The 20744-nt window shown below is 36.6% G+C and overlaps 1 protein-coding gene across 9 annotated transcripts in view; it reads left to right on the top strand.

The window, feature by feature from the left end:
• PPA2 (inorganic pyrophosphatase 2) overlaps positions 1-20744 on the top strand; it is an 84778-nt gene that overhangs the window by 19767 nt on the left and 44267 nt on the right. For 7 of the 9 annotated variants that reach the window (XM_082653644.1, XM_082653643.1, XM_082653647.1 and 4 more), the window contains 4 exons: positions 520-564; positions 5509-5562; positions 7008-7127; positions 14545-14631. In XM_082653644.1, coding sequence (XP_082509770.1) covers positions 520-564; positions 5509-5562; positions 7008-7127; positions 14545-14631 — 306 coding nt within the window. The remainder of the gene's footprint in view (positions 1-519; positions 565-5508; positions 5563-7007; positions 7128-14544; positions 14632-20744) is intronic. The other 2 variants (XM_082653646.1, XM_082653648.1) reach the window with 1 other exon arrangement.

The raw sequence follows: 20744 nt of genomic DNA, 5'->3' as shown, positions 1-20744 counted from the left end.
GGTATTTGTCTCTCTCTGTCTGTCTGTCTTCACTTAGTATCATGATCTCTAGTTCCATCCATGTTGCTGCAAATGGTATTATTTCATTCTTTTTTATGGCTGAGTAACATTCCATTATATGTATATACCACATCTTCTTTATCCATTCATCTGTTGATGAACATTTAGGTTGCTTCCATGTCTTGGCTATTGTAAATAGTGCCGCTATGAACATTGGGGTGCATGTATCTTTTCGAATTAGAGTTTTTGTCTTTTCTGTATATATGCCCAGGAATAGGATTGCTGGATCGTATGGCAGCTCTATTTTTAGTTTTTTAAGGCACCTCCATACTGTCCTCCATATTGGCTGCATCAATTTACATTCCCACCAACAGTGTAGGAGGGTTCCCATTTTTCCACACTCTCTCTAGCATTTATTATTTGTAGGCTTTATGGTGATGGCCATTCTGACCAGTGTGAGGTGGTACCTCATTGTATTTTTGAATTGAATTTCTCTGATAACCATCTTTTCTTTTATAGGAAAATGGCATTCCTACAAAGAGAGCACGAAATGATGAATATGAGGTATATCTAAAGGTTTTTATTTGTGTGTCTCACATTGTCTTTTAAAGACCTTGATGATAGTTTGCATTTGTAAAATGATTCTGAATTATTCTCCCTTGCAAAACTTTTGTGTGCATTCTGATGTTTTTCTGCTTCTAGTAACTCTTTAAGGCAGCTAGGGACAATATTACCATTTTACTTTTTTTCCCTTGTGGTAAAATATACATAACATAACACTTAGCATTTTATTTATTGTGCACTTTTTAAGTATACTTTAAGTGACATTACACTTAGCATTTTATTTATTGTACACTTTTTAAGTATACTTTAAGTGACATTACACTTAGCATTTTATTTATTGTACACTTTTTAAGTATACTTTAAGTGACATTACACTTAGCATTTTATTTATTGTACACTTTTTAAGTATACTTTAAGTGACATTACACTTAGCATTTTATTTATTGTACACTTTTTAAGTATACTTTAAGTGACATTACACTTAGCATTTTATTTATTGTACACTTTTTAAGTATACTTTAAGTGACATTACACTTAGCATTTTATTTATTGTACACTTTTTAAGTATACTTTAAGTGACATTACACTTAGCATTTTATTTATTGTACACTTTTTAAGTATACTTTAAGTGACATTACACTTAGCATTTTATTTATTGTACACTTTTTAAGTATACTTTAAGTGACATTACACTTAGCATTTTATTTATTGTACACTTTTTAAGTATACTTTAAGTGACATTACACTTAGCATTTTATTTATTGTACACTTTTTAAGTATACTTTAAGTGACATTACACTTAGCATTTTATTTATTGTACACTTTTTAAGTATACTTTAAGTGACATTACACTTAGCATTTTATTTATTGTACACTTTTTAAGTATACTTTAAGTGACATTAAGTACTTTAGCATGTTGTGCAACCATCACCACCATCCATCTCCAGAACTTTTTCATCCTCCCAGACTGAAACTCTGTACCCATTACGCAAAAGCTCTCCATTCCCGCTTCCATGCAGCCCCTAACCACTATTCTACTTTATGTTTATGAATCTGACTATTCTAGGATCCAGGAACAACTCTTTTGGGGGTAGAGAAGAAAAAAAAAAAGTTATACCAACTATATGCTAAAATAAATACATTCTAAATCAATCTTTCAAGTATGTGACTGTCAAGCTTTTAATATTTCTGGGCTTAGGATCAGCACATTTGACATATTTCTTGACTTACGATCATCCCATTTCTTGCTGTTGATACCTTTATATCTTGCTGTTTCCAGGCAGCTTTTCCTGCCACTTCCTTAGCCTTCTTTTCCCTTTCCAACCTTACTGCTATCTAGTCTCTCATCTGGCTGAAACTTATGACCCCAGCCTTTGAATCCACTTCCAAACATAGCTGTGGGGCTGTTGAATTCCTGTCACCTTTGCCTGCCCTCCATCTTGTATTTTCCTAAACTGGCGTTTGTCAAAATGGTCCTAAGCCATCTGCATTGGAACTGCTTAGGGCCCTTGTTAAAATTTCTGATTCCTGGTGCATTCCATATCTACTAAATGAGAATCTCTGCTTGCTGGGGACTGGCTAGTCTACATGTTTAACAAGTGTTCCAGGGCATCCTATGCACCTGAAGTTTGAGAACCATTGCTCTAGATGTTGGGTGAATAGATATTCAGGGGCTCAAGTCTTTATAGATTCCTAGAGACTTCAAATGTTAAACTGGAAACAGTTGTTTCAGTGGGAGAAATGTATTCTGAGTACACACAGCCAACTTAACATTTAATTCTTAGTTACATAGTTTGTGTGTCAGAGACTACCTGATTTGAGGGTTTTTTTGTATTTTGTTTTTTTAAATTCTCTCGTATTTCCCCCACCCCCTAGGCCCTGGCAACCACTTTTCTACTCTCTTTATATGAATTCGGCTTTAAAAAATTTTTAAGATCCCACATATAAGTGATGCCATGCAGTATTTGTCTTTCTCCTTCTGGCTTATTTCAGTGAGCATAATACCTTCCAGGTTCATCCCTCCTGTCACAAAGGGCAAGATTTCCTTCTCATGGTTGAATAATATTCCCTTGTATGTATACAACATCTTTATTCATTCATTCGTTGACAGGCATTTAGGTTGTTTCCGTGTCTTGACTATTGTGAATAATGCTGTAATGGGCACAGGAGTGTAAATAGCTGCTCAGTATCCTGTTTTCATTTTTTTTTTTGGATATATATCCCAAAGTGGGATTTCTGGGTTATATGGTAGTTCTATTTTCAATTTTTTGAGGAACCTCCATACTGTTTTCCATTGAGGCTGCACCAATTTACATTCCCACCAACAGTGCACAAGGGTTCCCTTTTCTCCACATCCTTGCCAATACTTGTTATTTCTTGTCTTTTTGATGATAGTCATTCTAACAGGCAATGAGCATCTATCTCATAGTGGTTTTGATTTGCATTTCCCTGATGGTTAGTGATGCTGGCCATCTGTATGTCTTCTTTGGAAAAGTGTCTATTCAAGACCTGTGCCCATTTTTTAATCGGATTGGTTTTTTGCTGTTGAGTTACATGATTTCTTTATGTATTTTGTATATTAACCCCTTAACAGATTTACGACTTATTTTCTTCCATTCCATTGGTTGCCTTTTCATTTTGTTGATGGTTTTCTTTGCTGTGCAGGATTTTTAGTTTAATGTATTCCCATTTATTTATTTTTGCTTTTGTTGCCTTTGCTTTTAGTGTCAAATCCAAAGTTTATTTGATATTTTAAGAGAAAGAGGATAGAAGGGTGATTTCCTCTCATTTTTGTCCCCAAGTATATAAAATCTACTGACTGCTTTTTCATCTTTTTTTTCCCCCTGCAATAAAAATAGAAGGGAATAATAGAAAGAAAAGAACTGAAGGAGGAAGTAAATGCCCCTGACCCATACTCAACTTTCTGAATTTGAAATGTGTCCCCTTGTATCTTTGTGATTTTCTAATAAATTGCAGCAGGCCATTTTTGGTTTGTAATTAACACTAATCCTAGGATAACCAGACTAACATTGGCTTTAAAAAATTACAGGTCGTATGCATTTTAGCCAGAGAGAAGAAAAACAGGCTGGAAATACACTCCTAGTGATCAGAAACAAATGATGAGGGAGAGTGTAGTTTGTAGGCGTAAAATTCAAACCTGATCCATTGTTCTTTTGGTGTAATTCAAGTCTCCGTGAGTGCTTTTGGTAGGTGTCCTTGTGTAAAAGGATTGTCACTAGCTTTGTCTTCTCTGTCACCTCTGAGTATTCATCTGCATGCATTTGTTCTCTTATAGCCAGACTTTCAGGGATGAATAAATTATGTGAACATCTGTCATTTCCTTAGGTTTTTCTTTTTAACAGCTACTTCAGACATATTTAAACAGGTGCTGGGGTACCTCATGAAAGAGCATAGAAAATGAAACATAACAGCAGGCCTGTGTATAAGGTTGCTAAGATAGGTATGAGACATACTTCTAAGGAGCAATTGTTGAGAATTCATTCTCAGCTTTGTTCCTTATCTCGTTATGAGTATGCAGTTTTGTCACTGGTAAACTTTAGTCTTATCTAGAAGAACTTAAAAACCATCATTATTTTTGTGGCTTGATTTATATTTAATTGTATAAATGGCATTCTTTGAATTAATAGCATTCATGTTTCACTAAGGAAGCTCCAGATATTGTTTACCAGTGCTTTAAACCAGAGGTTCTCAACTCTGGCTGCATATGAAAATTGCTTGGAATGCTTTTAAAAATAAGCAGTGCCCTGGCTCCACCTGCGAACCATTGAATTCAAATATGTAGGAGATGGGGCTCTAAAAATCTCTTTCTTTTTTTTTACTCGGTTACAGCTCTCCAGGTGATTTTGCTGTGTGACACAGTTGAGAATAAGTATATTTAATCACTGCTTCTCAAATGATCTGTGGTGAAGGACAGTTTTTTTGTTTACTTCTAATCTGTTGTGAACTGATACTTTAAAAAAATACAATCAAAATGAATTATTAGAAAAGTGTAATTCAAGTGCCAAATTTTTATTATTAGGTTCAACAGTCAGAAAAAGTACTCTGTCAGATTGTTATAAATGTTTCTAAATGAACCAGTAACAGTCAGATTACAGATTAGCCCTGGTCCATGACCACACTTGGAGTAGGACTGTTTTAAACCATTGCTTTGATAAGCTGTTGGTTACTGATATCAGAATGGCATACAAGTCAACTTTACCTGTAAGACTTTCTCTTTGTGAGGCCATTACTGTAGGAAATTATTTTTACCCATCACTGATGTAGAGTCTCCTTTGTTTTAAGTACTCTGCAAAGTTCAGAAATGCTAAAAAGAAGCAGTGGTCCTTTTATAACTTTAGGGAACCAGAGATCACTAGATATGCAAGCTAAGCTTTAAAACTCTTTGTAAGCTTTACAACTACCTATACCAGTAGCCTTAATTTTATATTATATCATAATAACTTGGATTTAAATATTGTTTTATAATTTTAAAAATACTTCATAATTGTCTGTATTTTCATTTAAAATATGTAATTCATCTTCACAACAACCTTGTGTGGGGTGAGGAAGGAGATTATCACACTTACTTTGTAGACTGGAAAAGTGACACATTCAGCTCTCACTCCTATTTTAGCTGGAAAATAAAAGTTTCCTGGCTCCATTCTGGTTCTTTCACTACCCTGCAAAGGTATTTCCAGAAATGTAGCAACTCCTAACACTGTACAGTAGTGGGCAAGTGACACGATCAGGTTTAAATTCTGTTGTGTTTTAAACAACTTCTATAATTTTTTAGAAGGAATTTAAGGCATAGGCAGACATATGATGCAGACGCTTGACATTTTTTGTGGGAAAAAGACTAAAGCATTCTCATGCAGGAGATAAGTGAAAAGATAAAGGAAGGCAAAATTTTAAATGTTTTTTCTTTGTTGTTTTTTTAAATTGCAGAATTTGTTTAATATGGTTGTAGAAGTACCTCGGTGGACAAATGCTAAAATGGAGGTATGGATATATCCTATTAATATCAAATGGAAATGATAATAATGATATAAAAACTTGGTTTCAAGTTGTTTGCCATAATATTTTGAAATTGGGATGGTTGACAAACTTCTTTATAATTAAAGCAATGGAAAACATTCTTGTGAACTTATTTTGAATCTAATTTCAAAAAGGAAAATATTATTCAAAGCTGAATTTATACTTTAAAGAAAATGTTTTCCATTTTTGCCTCCCTAGTTTGTTATACACATATTTATTTAATTTTCCTTGACTCCTCTGTCTTTGAAAATGACAAATATTTTCAAGATTTTCTTAAATAGATTCTGAGATGTATTTTGTTCATAGACACAACTGAAACATATTATCTGGGGCTGATGATAATTTTGGTTTCTAAGGACTTAATTTTCCTTTAGATTTTATTTTAGTCTACTAGGAATGAAAGCATTTTGCTGGCCAACTTGGTTTCTGAGCACTTTCTAAGAGCATCTGCTGTTCCCCTGGTTAGCTTTTTTTTTTTTTTTTAAGTTTTTCCATGAGACATGAACCTATCAAGAACTTCCCTTTTGCTTTTCAGAATTTTATGATTTCATCTTCAGTTAGGTAAGATCCCTTATAGTTCCGAATGAAATTTGATTTATGGTACTTAGTTTGTTTAGTTATTTAAGGCTTCTCCTACAACTTTGGATGTGATGGCAAGTATTATTTCAAGTGTTTAAGGATTGTTACGTCAGTATATATTTCTGAGATTTTATATTTGGAGGATTGTCAGTAACTTCACCAAGTCCTGGTAGTATTTTGTTGTTGTTGTTAATATTTTAATAGGAAAAAGTAAAGATATTAGATTCTTCTTTTGTTCTTGCTTTAAATACAATGTTTTATCATTCTGGCTACTCTCTACCTCACTTGGGTATAGGAACAAGATTCTGTGAGATTCTGCCTAATTTAAGCAGTGTTTATTCATTCAAACATGGCTTCAGTTATTTTTTATTTACTTTATAGGATAGTTTTTTTTTTTCTTTTTGCATGGCAATTTGGATATGTTTGATTGAAAGGTAACTTTGAAATGAAATCACTTGGTGAAAATCTTTAGGTTAACTTTATTATAAGATTGATGGTAGAAAGTCCGAGATTAGTAACAAAGAGGAAGTTGATTAATCCTTATCCTCTTGCCGTTTCAATAAGCTTTCTTATTTGTGTTAGAAATAATGAGTTCATAAGTAATAGAGTGCCTAAAAATATAGTCTGATGTTTCTTTTCCAGACAGTTTTTTTTAATACAGAACAGTAAATTAGAAACAAGAACTGGCTTAATTTATTTTAAAGTGTCTTTGATCAGTAAGTTGGATTATGAATACTTAGTCTGATAATGGCAGATTTAAAAAATACTATTTGAATATAGGATTAATCGTTTCTTATTCCCCACCCCTCTTTTTTCCATGACCTGCTTAGATTGCCACGGAGGAGCCACTGAATCCCATTAAGCAAGATGTAAAGGATGGCAAGCTTCGCTACGTGGCAAATATCTTTCCTCACAAGGGTTATATATGGAATTACGGTGCCCTCCCTCAGGTAACATTTTTGTTATAATGGTAAAACTTCTCTGTCTTCTGAAAAAATTGCCTTGTAAATCCTGTGAACTACTAGAATTTAAATTGGTTCTGAGGACATGTCAGTGTGAGAGATTTGTGAATATAAATTTTTTTAATGTGGAGTTTTGTTGTATCAGTAAATTTTTTTTTCAAAGTATATATATGTCTGTACTCAAGTTCTTAGAGTTAGGTATATAGAACAATCACATTTGGCATTTTGAATGTTATTTCTTTTTCTGGGCTTGGCTATTAAGAGTCGTGAAAAATGTTTTATCTCCTTTATCTGCAGTCATTTCTTTGGATATGACAAGTTATGCTTTTATATGCATTCATATATGACAGCATGAATTTTGTTTTTTAAATTTTAACAGATGAACCTTTTAAATTGTTACCTCTTTCAGAACTCATTGTGAATTGAGTAAAGCAACTTAATTATATACTATTATGAATTTATAATTTTTAAGTGGGAAGCAATGGAAACAATGACTAAGTAATGGTAAAGCAGCATTCCTATTAGAGAGTAACACTATTTGCTTTTCTTCCTTTCTTCTCCCTTTTTGTTTTCTTCTCATGTTTCCTCACTCCTGGGAAGTGGTAACTCCTTCCAGATAATTTAGTGAGTAAAACTCAGAATATGCAGATTCAGAAGTCTAGGTTTGGGGACACAGAGAAGCATCTGCCTTTATGTTTATAAAAGCCATTAGAGCATCTGTCTATCTGAATATTTAATTTTGATTATTTAAATTTTATTTATTAATTTTAATATTTTGCATGAAATTCCAAGATGCTTTTTGGAAATTATCTGAGAAAAGGAGGTCTTGCTTTATCCAACTCAGAAAAACAGCTGCCCATGTAGAATAAACATTCACAGGAAAAGAAAAAAGAAAAATGTTTTCTAAAGAGTCAGGCTGTCTTTGATGCAGTTAGACCACCCAAGTAGATACATTCTTGGTTAAAACAGGCATTTCTAACATGGTGTGCTAAGAATGAGGATGTCTGTTGAAACCAAGAAGGCAGGTTTTCTGACTCCCCAGGTGCCTAAGTAGAGACCCTGTTTGACCTAGCAGTGAAAGAGCAAGAATATTTTTGTTAAGCTTGGGGGATAGGTCTGTACGAGAAGACATAGATGAGGGGAAGGCCAAAGAAGCCGTTGAATTAGAGAAAGACAAAAACAGAGCCATAAAAAGTATGTATTTGTTTATTTCATTAAACATTTATTAAGGATTTATGTGCTATGCTGTGTATTAGGTGTTGGGAAAACAAAGAAAAATGAGAGATACGTATAAGGTCAAGGCAGCATAATCGGTGACTAAGAATGTTGATTTTGGAGCCAGCTTGCCACTTCCTAGTAATGTGACCTTGGGCAAGTTCCTTTGTCTTTCGGTACCTCACCCTCTTTATATGTAAAATAGAGATAATAAAGTACCTACTGCACATGGTCCTGTTGAGGGTAAATGAGTTATTGCACGTTTATGTTAGAATAGCGCCTAATAGATAGTGATCCCATTATTATTACTGTTGGTACTTTTATTATTATATGGTCTTTATATAGACTCTTGGGGGTGGGGTGATCATCAACCAACTAGTGGTTACAGTGGAGCATAATAGATGCTACTAACTCATCTCTTGTAGTTTATCTATTTAAAGTCCTGACAAATTTTTGTGCTCCTCTGCATGTGTTTGAATGTGCAAGATGCTCTTGCTGCTATTATATTGGTCTGTTAGGTGCAGTGGTTCTTATATTAGAGCAGAGTTCGACTGCCGCTGGCTCTTTGCCCCCTGCCTTCACCACTGCCTACCAAGATTTCATACTCCACCTAGTATCCAAAATACCATTTTGCCCATAAGAGAACCTTTTAATGGTCTCTTGTTGCTAAAAGGATAAAATAAAAAGTTCCTAATATGGCTCCCCAACCCTTCATGATGTGGCCCTGCTTCTCCAGCCTCGTTTTGCAGCCTTCGTCTTTCCTCACTTCCATCCCACCACAGCAGCTTCTTCAGTGTTTCGAGTGTCCCTTGGCGTTTCCACACCAGCCCTTCCTTCACAGAGCTGTTTATTCATTCTGTACACATTTTTTGATTATCTAACGTTTGCCAGGCCATGTTCTAAGTACTGGAGGTAAAGCAGTGATAAAAGGGACAAAAATTCTTCTGGGACTTGTATTCTGGGCAGAGAGACAGACAAAAAAAAAAGTAAAAATGTACAGTACATCAGATAGTGGTAAGCGTGTTAGAGAAAATAAATCAGGGAATGGGGCTGGGGTGTGTTGGGATTGTTGCGGCTTACACGGGGAGAAGGCCTCAGTGAGGTGGTATTATCTGGGGGGAGACCTGAAGAAAATGGGAAGGTGTTTATCTTAGTAAAGACCTGAGGAAGTGAGGGCCATCTAGGGGAATTCATCAAGAAACAAGTATAAAGGTCCCGAGGTAGAAGGAGGCTTCTAGTGCCTGAGTAACAGAAAGGAGGCCAGTGTGGCTAGAATGGAAGTGAGGAAGAGGAAATCGACCTGTATTCTCTCTGCTGTTTTCAACCAGAGATCTTTAGTATCTTTTTATACCCAAACTGACGTTGTAGTGTGTGTGTGTATGTGTGTGAGAGTCTTCAGCAGAAGAATGTACTATAGACTGCGTAGAGGTGAAACACCAAACAAAAATAGCTACATAGATTCATGTTTATAAAAAGTTGAAATTAGGCCAGTTGATGGGCAAGGTACCGTACCCAGTATCTCTTTGCTTCAGGTTGATGTTAAGACAGAGTGAGCCTGTTAAAATGCAAGCCAGCCCCCGGTTCCATTTATGTTTTTGGTCTCGTGTCTAGCTTCTCTTCCTGCTCTCTCACCTCCACACTGGCCTTCTCACGACTGCTCTATGCTCCAGGCACACTCCTGCCTCAGGCCATCACACTTACTGTGTCCTCCAGCCCGGGACACTCTCTCCCAGTGGTCACATGTCCTGCCTTAAATGTTTGCTGGTCGGTTACCTCCTTCACGGTGTCTGCCCAGAACATCCTTTACAGCTTTAACCCATGTACTCCCATTCCTCCTTCCATACTTGTTTTTTTTTTCCCTTTTCCATTACACCTACCAACTTCTGACATGCTACATAATTTAGTTATTTAGTATGTTTATTTTTAATATCTTTTAGCTAGAATGCAGTCTCCATAAGGGCAGGGATTCTGTCTGTTTTGTTCACTGATGTCTTCCAACTGCCCAGCTTAGTGTCTGGCACCAAGTAGGTGATCAGTAAATATTTGGGGATGAATGAATCCATGAATGCACGGTGTATGTTGCATTTGCTTCGTAGGCATGTGTGGGTAATTGGATTTTGCTGTTCTCTTACGATTTGTCTTGTAACAGCCGGAAGTTTGTCCAGAGCGGTTACCAAGCCAACCACGCTTGGAAGAACATTTAAGCAGCAGAATACTGTTGAAGTAGCAGCCTCTCCATTTAGCTTGTAATCCGTCTGTGTGCCCTCATTTCAGACCTTCATCTGCCTAGACTGTTTAACCTTAATAACTTCCCTTGCAACAGCAATAATGCCTTCCTCAGAGTTTGAGTTTGGACTGGGCAAGAATCATCTTTGTCTTCCCCCTTATTGTGCATATTTCCCACATATTATTCAAGTGTAATAACTTTCTGTGTAAATATTTAGAGGACCTGTCTGAATAATGTTAAAGGACTAGAATCACTAACTTCAAGATTTCTTCAGTCTTAATGTAATATCATCGTATTTATTACTTTGAACTTCATTATAAATTTGGTTCAGTGACCCCAAGTTTCATTTAGTACCGCTTCTTAGCTTTATAACGTGGGACCAGTGACTAAATGTCTCTAGGCCTATTTGTTCATCTGTATCATCCTGCCACCTACCCCCCAAGGTTATTGTGGATATTGAATGAGATGATCAAAGCAAGTTTAGCCCCGTAGTGAGTGTTCAATAGTATTATCTCGATGATGACACTGTTGCCACTGATTGATATTAGCGGCTAATAGTAAATAGCTTTTGCTCCAGATTGAAGCTGGTGAACTTCAGGTAGCGGTTGAGTAGATCTTACTTCCTTTGACTTGATTATAGGAATTCTGATTGATCAGGAAGTAGTTCTCAAGAAGCATCTGTATACCCTGCTCTGTACCATTCAGTGATTTTTTTGAAGAGACTGAAGTACAAGATCATGGTGATTACAGATGTATTGGTTAATATTTATAAGATTGTAAGGTAATGATCTCAAAACCTTCATGAGGGTGAGTAAGGTTTGTTTTAGGCTAGATCAATAATCTATGTATTCTGATTTTTTTTCATAGCTTTATAGCCATCCTTTATATGAGTTTAGGATTATTTGTATTCTTCTTGATAGGTTTTTAAACTCTTTTTAAAGCTTTTCGTGGGTCCCTGCTAAAATTTTTCTATATACTTAACATATATACGTATATACTACTAAGTATATGCCTATGAGTCAGATTGCTAAGTTCTGAGTTACACACCTATTTACTTTACTAGGTATTCACAAGTTGTTTACAAAAGAAGTTGTGATAATATATACTCCTACCAGTAGTAGTAGGGTTCCAGGTTTCTTACATCATTACCAGTATTTAGCATTATCAGATTTTTAAGTTTTTGAAATAGCATCTCATTTTGGTTTTAATTTGTATTTCTCTGATCAGACTGGGTATCTTTTCATATATTTGTAAGTCATTCACATTTCCTCTTTGAATTACCTGTTCCTGTCTTTGACCCATTTTGTATTGCATTGCTCTTTTTCTTATTTAACTGTAGAAGTTATTTCTAAATTCTGGATCTAATCTTTTGTCACTTTTGTGAAACAATTATTAAGATTTGGAATTTCCTCTTCTGGATATTTCTTTTCTAGCCTGACTGTGCTTTTCTAGTTGTTTCTCTGCCTAGTTAGATACTTAAAGCTACACTCGAGGGCATAAAGTTTTAAATTTGTCAAGATTTCCTCTCCTAGTGATTGTTTGAAATTATACTGTATTTTCAAGTTAAGTTAGAAGTCATTTAGTATGACTCTCTTTTTGTAGTAAAAAACTGAGCCCTGCAGGTATAGAGTGTTAAAGGCAGGACTAGAGATAGAAAGAACTCGTATGGTCTTTTTTTTCTGGTGAGGGAAATCATGAACCACTCACTCGCCCTAAAATTGACAGCATTGTTATAGCTTAAGAATTTTGCCTGTATGTACTTATTTTCTCAAGAGAAGGAACTAAATTGATAGGTAATGTTGAAAGTGGAGTTTCTGAAGGGAATGTAGACCAATGAACCAATCAACAAACAGAAACACTCACAAAAACCAAATGGAATACCACTTATATGAAGACAGTTTTTGTGTCAGTACCAGAAAGGACTTTTGTAAATATTAAATCCGACCAAAATGGGCTAAGTTATCTCATGAATTTGTGAGCTTCCTGTTCACTGGTAGTATTTATGTAGATTATGAATGACCACTAACAACCATAGAATTCGGGGCTGGGATGTATCTAGCAATTGTCTTATTTAAGCCATTCTTTTTGTAGGTGAGGAAACTGAGGTCTGGATGTTTTGGCCAAGGTAGTTTGTGGCTAAAGTAGGACTAGAATCTAGGTATCTTCCTTCAGGCCGGAGTGACTTCTAGCTTATCACGTTTGTTCCCTTCTGAGAGTGGGAGTGAGGTTAAGGAAGGTTCAAGAAAGGATTCCTGCATTAGGAAGGAAGAACCTCTCAGATATTTTCTGATTCTGCCTCTGGGTTTTCTAATTCCACTTATACTTCACTTCCATCTTGGCTTCTCCAGCACATTAAGATTAATTTTGTAGCATTTGTGACAAATGCTACACCATTTATCAGCATGGTGTTCTTCAGGGTGTTGACTGTGTCCTGTTGGTTTCTGTTCCTAACTCCTGGTCAAGAGTAGGTAATCAATAAATATTAACTCAATGAATGGATGCCTGGTAATAGAAAACAAGAAGCAGTAAGGTCAACCGTAGGAAAATATACTTAGGAGATTCTGAGAGTAAGAGAACTTAAAAGAAGAGAGTCATGAATAAGGTTATATCTGAAAGTAATTGCCATTCAATTACCAAATATTTGTTATCAAAATCTGGGCATCATAACATAATTTTTAATAGCATGTGTTCTAATCTCATTGCCACCATTTAGAATCTGAGCTTGGCAAGTTTAAACTCTGTGCTGCAGTTTACTTATCTGTACAATGGGGTTAATAGTGGTACATTCTTCATGGGATACATGTATGTATATGTGTGTGTATATCACTGGGAAGGTATCTCTCACCTATAACCAATATGTAAGGTTAACAGTTATTTTTATTATCCTTATATTTTATTAGTAATGCTAGTATTGGGGGTAGTGAAATGTTAGTCGTGGTTTACTGATTTTGCTTTCTGGTAAGGGTGGGTCAGTTTATTCCTGAATATGCTATAATTATGATCAGAAGGGAAATACTAGAGTTTATCTAGGGTTTAGCTGTAAATAGGGTTCATTTTAAATTATCTACATAAAATTAGAGGAGCCAGTCTTGGATAATCTGAAGTTCTAGGTAACATTCTTGAGATGACACAGTCTCTGCACATCTTATAAATCTGAGAGAAATAATTTCAGGGAACTTCTACAGTTCCGCTTAGAATCAGCTGATTATGGAGCTTTTGGGGAAGGATGGTGCCTAAGGGATATTGAAGCTTGATAACAAATTTCCGTTATGCTGTTCATTTATAAAAATGCTCAGTGTGTATAGTTTATAGCCGACGGGGTATAATCTTTTCAGTAAACTGAAGAGTTGACACCTTTTCCTGGTTTTGTCAAATTTTCGAGATTTGATGACAAATGTAGAGGATTTTTAAAATGGAATGAAATGGGACAAAAATGGGTTTTTCTTTCGTAGATACTTGCTCTTTGGTTTATGAAGGGAAAACTGGGTTTGTTCTAGTAGAAGTTACTTAGAGTATAGGAAGTTTATTTTCAAACCTGGAAAGCCAGACCCAATGCTGTTCCATGTCAAAGGAAGCAGTGAGTAGTGGAAGCAGCAGTCCAGACAGTTAGTGGAAACAAGGGCACAGACAACGGGAACACCTGAACTGAAGCTCTAAATAAAAGTGAGCGTGATTTTAGACACTGACTAAACTTGGAAGAAGAGTGTATTTGTAAATACCACCCACTTTCAGATGTGGTTATACAGACAAATGAAAGACAGAAGGGAGGAAATAGTATGAATCTGTTTTAATTATTATGATGCTTAGGGATGTACTGGCATGTTGGCATTGAGCCTACTTAATTTCTGAGAATTTTCCCCTCGGATTATGGCTATCTGTAAAACTTCATGGACATGTGGAAAGATTAAGATACATTATAGAGAGTATTAACCCATATTCCACCCCCGCCCTTCTGTTTTTTAGACTTGGGAAGATCCCCATCGAAAAGATAAGAGCACAGACTGCTGTGGAGATAATGATCCTATTGATGTTTGTGAAATAGGCTCAAAGGTTTGTTGCATAGACTGTTATTCTAACATATGTTCAACTTTATTCATGCCATAAAATTTCAGTTCTCTTTGGAAGGCACCGATTCTTCAACTCTTCAAAGTTCTAGCCTATTCATCCCTCTGATATCAGTGTTTTTTTGTATCTTTACTTCCTTCTCTTAAACTAGGGGTTGGTAAACTACAGCTGGTGGCCGGTCAGATCCAGCTCGCCACCTGTTTTTATAAATGACACAGCTCCAGCCGTTCATTTACATATGGTCTACGGCTGCTTTTGCACCTCAGCAGCAGTTGAGGAGTGTAGCAGAGACCGTACAGTCTGCGATGTCTAAATATTTGCTATCTGACCTTTTACAGAATAAGTTTGCTGAGTCCTGTCTTCATCGTCCTTGCCCATTATCCAGACAGGAAGTTCAACACTGATGAAAGCCAGCTGGTACTCTTTTTTTTTGTGCCTGTTTCCAGGGTGCAGGGTCCCACTGGGGACAAACAAAACCTGAGCTTTCATAGGTTACTGCTACCCATAGAATACTGTGTGTCTTTGTGCACATTCTTCCTTTCTCCTATTTTCTACTGCATTTATTGCCAATATTTATTGTTCTCTGCAGACATTAAACTCCTTGTACTTTGTTCTCACTCCCAGCAGAACATGTTGTCTTTAATTTTGTAGAGCTCGTAGAAACCAGCATGTAGGAACCCCCTAACTTTCCCCGTTAGAGCACCAGACACCTGTGCCTGCAGACACTCCTTCTTCCCTTCCTTCTGTTACTCTGAGACCAGGGCTTCCCCCTGTGCTCTAGATCATGTCCCTTCTTGCCTCTTGAGTGACACTATTTTCTTAGCTCTTCTCTGTCCTGTATTTACCACTTCTCTTTCTTTATTGGCTTCCTCCCATATGCCTCCTGTCTTTTTCCTTTTCATAGGAAGACTTTAAAAAGAGTCAACACTGACCTCTATCTCCTCCTTCCCGCTTAATCTTCAACCTATTTCAAAATTGTTTCCGTCCCCCCATTATTTCAGTGAAACTGCTCTTACTAAGGTTACTGGTAACTTTCTTTTAGCCAAATCCAACTGGCCTGTTTCACAGGTTTTGTCTAACTTGAATTTACCTTAGTATTTTATACCTTTAACCTCATCTTCCTTCTTCAGACAGTCTCTTTGCTTGGCTTTGATTATATCATAGTATCTTGGATAGCCTCTAGTTCTCATTCCTCCTGGGTTTCTTTTGCAAGCTCCTTTCTGCTACCTGCTCCTTAAGCATTGCTTCGCTTGAGGGTTGTGCCCTGGTTCACCACTTCTTCACTTGGTGTCGCGACTCCCTTGGTGATCCAGTCCCAAGCATTCATGGTTTTGCTCTCAAATTAATGTCCAGCTCAGACCTACGTTCTCAACTACTACACCTACACTTGAGTGTCTCCCAGGCGCCTCAAACTCATTGTGTCCGAAACTGAACTCATTGTTTCCTCCTGTCCACATGAAGGACGTCTCTCCTCCTTCCCTCCTCACCTCCAGGTTCTTGAGCCAGAAACTGACGGGACATCCTTGATCGTCCTTTGCTTCTCTTTATCCTATTAGTCATGAAATACTGATTCTATTGTTCTAAATGGCCTTTAAATCTCTTTCTTTCCATTATCACTGCAGCCAGCTTTTTCTAGTCCTCAATTATATTGCACTTGAATTATTCCTACTACTGACCAGTTTCCTTGCCGAGTCTTATTTTCCCTCCCGATTCCAGATTCTTTTCCGGCTCTACTCTTTTTGAGTCCCTGTCCCCTCCTTTTCTGACTTCCTCTCCGGCCACTGTTCGTCTGCAGCTGTACCGAACTTCCAATTCCTATAATGTATCTGCCGTCACTCGTGTACAGGCCTTCACACAAACTGTTCCCTTTATGTAGAATGGAATATTCTCTTCCTTCACTTTATTTGACTTTCCCCTTCTTTTCACTTTACCTCCCCCTGCTCATCCTTCGGATCTCAGCTGTAATATCACTTCCTCTCAGAAGTCTCCCTTTGCCCTCTGTACACTAACATACTTGCTCTCTGGTCTGTGCTTCCTCAGTACCAATAGTGCTGTGTTTTTGGTCTAATTGTCTCCTCCGAGATGGCAGTGAGCTCTGTGAGGATGGGACTCACCGTTACAGCGTGTAACTCAGTGCCTGGCACAGGGCATATGCTTAATGTAAGATGTTCCAAATGCAATAATTACTTGAGTCATATTCTTCTAGCTGAGGTTAAATCGGTTTTCTTTGGAAACTCATATTAGCACTTTTAGGCTTCCAGAATGTTATTCAGTGAATAGTGTCCTCTGATTCTTTGTCACTTTGTTTATTTACTGTATTCTTCTGTTACTGTTCTTTTTTCTTTCTCGTCTTCTTCCTCATTCTCCTTTCTTATTCCTCCTCCTTTCCTCCTCTTCTTCATCCTCTTCTTTGACTTTCTATTCCTTCTCTTTTTGCTTTTTCTCCTTCTATTCTTCTGCTTCCTTCTTTTTTTCTTCCTTGTACTTTTATTCTCTTCCACCACCCCGCCCTTCCCCCACCCCTCCCCCAGCTTCTTTTCCTTCCCTCTGTCTCTTACTCCTTTCCTGCAGGGGAGATTCCCATCCAACTTAGATTTCTAGTTTACACTAGAGTTCATGCTTATGTTACTCTATAATTCCTTTATCTCTCCAGCAGAAATATGGCCAAATTGTTTGTTTTATTTCAAATTTAAGCTATAGTTTACAAATTTATTTTTTGGCCTTTTTTCTCCAGAGGGGGTAGTGAAGTGTGTATAAAATGAATAGATTAGAAGGAAGAATATAAATATTTCAATGAGTACCTCCTTTGTTCCAGATGCTATGCTATATACATTGGGTCAGTTTCCTGTGTCTTATTTTATGATAAGAAGAGTCACTAAATTAAATAACATTACATCGATGGAAAGGTTATATAGTAGAAAACCCTAATTCTTTTTATTTTATTGAAGCATAGTTGATTTACAATATTTTGTGTTAATTTCTGCTGTACAGCAAAGTGATTCAGCTATACATATATATACATTCTTTTTCATATTCTTTTCCATTATGGTTTATCACGTATATTGAATATAGTTCCCAATGCTATGCAGTAGGACCTTGTTGTTTATCCATTCTATATATAATAGCTTACATCTGCTAATCCCCAAATCCCTATCCATCCCTCCCTACCACCCCTACCCCTTGGCAACCACAAGTATGTTCTCTGTGTCTGTGAGTCTGTTTCTGTTTCGTAGGTAAGTTCATTTGTGTCATATTTTAGATCCCACATATAATAGATCACATGGTATTTGTCTTTCTCTTTCTGACTTACTTCATTTAGTATGATAATCTCTAAGTCCATCCATGTTGTTGCAAATGACATTATTTTGTTCTTTTTTATGGCTGAGTAATATTCCATTGTATATATGTGCCACATCTTCTTTATCCATTCATCTGTCAGTAGACATTTTGGTTGCTTCCATGTCTTGGCTATTGTAAATAGTGCTGCCATGAACATAAGGGTGCATGTATCTTTTGGAAATTACAGTTTCGTCTGGGTATATGCCCAAGAGTGGGATTGCTGGATCATGTGGCAACTCTATTTTTAGCTTTTTGAGGAACCTGTGTACTGTTTTCCATAGTAGCTGCATCAACGAACATTCCCACCAACAATGTAGGAAGTTTCCTTAGAAAACTCTTACTCTGAAGGTGTAATCCTTGGGGCCACTCAGTTTATATTAAGTGCAGATTATTAAGTTAATTTAAACCCTTGTGCCAGATATTAAGTGTAAGCAAAAAGATTAAATGGAAGTATCTTATTTTCACTGATGTAAAAATTTGTCAGTGAGCACGTAATTAATGAGATTGGTAACTGGAAATCATGAAAATCTCAGTACCTGATAAACTGATTTGACTTAGTAACACTAAGTCATTATTGACAAAACGAGGAAATCTAAGAAAACTTGATATACAGGCTTTTAAATAAACGTATCAAAGTCACTAAATATGTGGAATAAAATTAAAGGTTTTAAATGTAAGTGATTTGTAACAAGGTATACATCATTAATCTTGAAAGCATACTTTTGTATACAGAGAGCAGTCCCTGGTTGACAGCCAGCAAATTTAGGGGGACCTCAGTCCTACAATTGCAAAGAATTGCATTTAAATGGGTTCTTTCTTAGAACCTTCAGATCAGAGCCTAGCCTGGCCAACACCTTGATTTTGGCCTTGTCAGGCCATGAGCAGATTATCTAGCTGTGTTGTGCCTAAACTCCTGACCCAGGGAAACTGTGAGATAATGTACACTATTTTAAGCCTTTTGATTTATAATAACTTGTTACACTACAGTAAAAACCTAATACACAGGATAACAGGCTTTAAGCAGTTTTACTTTCCATAGTTTTTTATATTGATTGGGTCCAGTTGAAGTTTCACCCCTCATTCTTCAAATTCTAAATCAGCACAGAAGTTTTGTTGTAGACCACTATTACATTCTGCCCATTCCAGGTTCCCAGGAGTTAGCAGTTGACAAGTGTGAGCAGATAAGTACAGGTAGAGCCCAGAGAGAAAAAATATTAATATCTGTGGAAGACCTCTTGTGTTCTAGTTCATGCATCTGTTGTTTCCTTTGCTCTTTATCTTTACATCAAGGAGTAAGTCATGTGATCTCCATTTTACTGTGGCGAAACCAAGTCCTAAAATATTGTGTGAAGTAGTTGGCCTCAGTCACCTTTAGGAATGGTGGAGGAAGAATTTGACCCCGTATATTTGTGACTTAAAAATCCTACCTTTGAAGTATTTTTATAATAGCTAGAAAAGTCTGTAATAACCCTAGTCTGATTCTGCCTGAAATCTTTGAGGCATACCTACATTCTTGTTTCGTAGTGTCGACTCATTTTTGAAACATGGTCAACTGTATGATTCCCAAGGAATTAGTAACAGAATCTTCTGTGTACATTAATTTCCTCGCAGGGTAGACTGAGAGTTTTATAATGGAACTGAGGCAATAGGATTTATCTTATATCCAAAGCAATTTATTCTTTTAGTTAATGAGGCCCGAAAAAATATTTAGTAAACATGAAGTAAGTACTTAATTGCCATCTAAACAATAGGCCTTTGTTGGGACTACAGCTCCTTTATCTTGCTTCGGGCTATGCCTAGCTAGTCCTTAAATCATCTATAAGGAACATCATAGAAGAAGGCCTCTTTTAACACCACATATGTAAATGGGCAAAGGAAAAGGAGCAGAGTCCTGGAAGTTGTTAATAGACTTAGAATCACAGATACAGAAATTTTTAAGTTAAGTTCTTTGAGAAGTGTTATTCATTTGGTATCTAACATTATGTGTTCTGCAAAATTTGTTGAATTGCTTTAGACTGAATTGAATTGTGGGGTATTCAGAAGAATTTTACCATCTGTTTTTAAGCATCTTATCCTGAGTTTTTGGTTTGATTGAGAGAATTTCCTCTCCAGTTTTTAAAGTGTTATTGCAAGGCAGTGGTTTGTCTAATCCCTTTCTGTTGCTTATGAGATCAGAGGGCATTTATCATTCTGATGAAACTTGGTAATTCCCAGACATGCTTCCTGCTTGCCCTTGTAACCATAGAAGTCTCAAATCTGCTCTTACGTTGTATGAAATTTCAAAGTAAATTAATTCTTGTGAATAAAAATAAAACAATTTAGAAGGTGCCTTTAAAAACTATATATGATTCCCAGTAATTCTGATAGACACCCCTGTCACCAAAGTCTGCTGCAGGCTCCTCAGCTTTGGCACTATTGACATTTTGGGTGGATGATACTGTAATAGGAGACTGTCCTGTGCAGCATCCCTGGCCTCTTCCCCGCTAATGTGCTAATAATACCCCCCCCCAGTTGTGACAACCCCAAATGTCCCCAGCATTGCCACATGTCCTCTAGAGGGCAAAATTGCCTCTGGCTGAGAAGCAGGGATGCAGTTCATCACTGAGTTAACCAATGGAGCCACCTTTCATTGATGATTATGTGATAACTTTGAACATTTTTGTTTTATAAAGGACCTCCTGGCATGAGGTGTGTAAGTCTCCCCAACAAGATTGTAAACCTTTAAGAAAGGGGATGCTTTCTTTTTGTATACATAGTGT

This window comes from Grampus griseus (assembly GCF_964374135.1).
Source record: "Grampus griseus genome assembly, chromosome: 4".
Classification (NCBI taxonomy): Eukaryota; Metazoa; Chordata; class Mammalia; order Artiodactyla; family Delphinidae; genus Grampus; species Grampus griseus.
The sequence above is the reverse complement of the archived record's forward strand: the minus strand, read 5'-3'. Positions and strand labels throughout refer to the sequence as shown.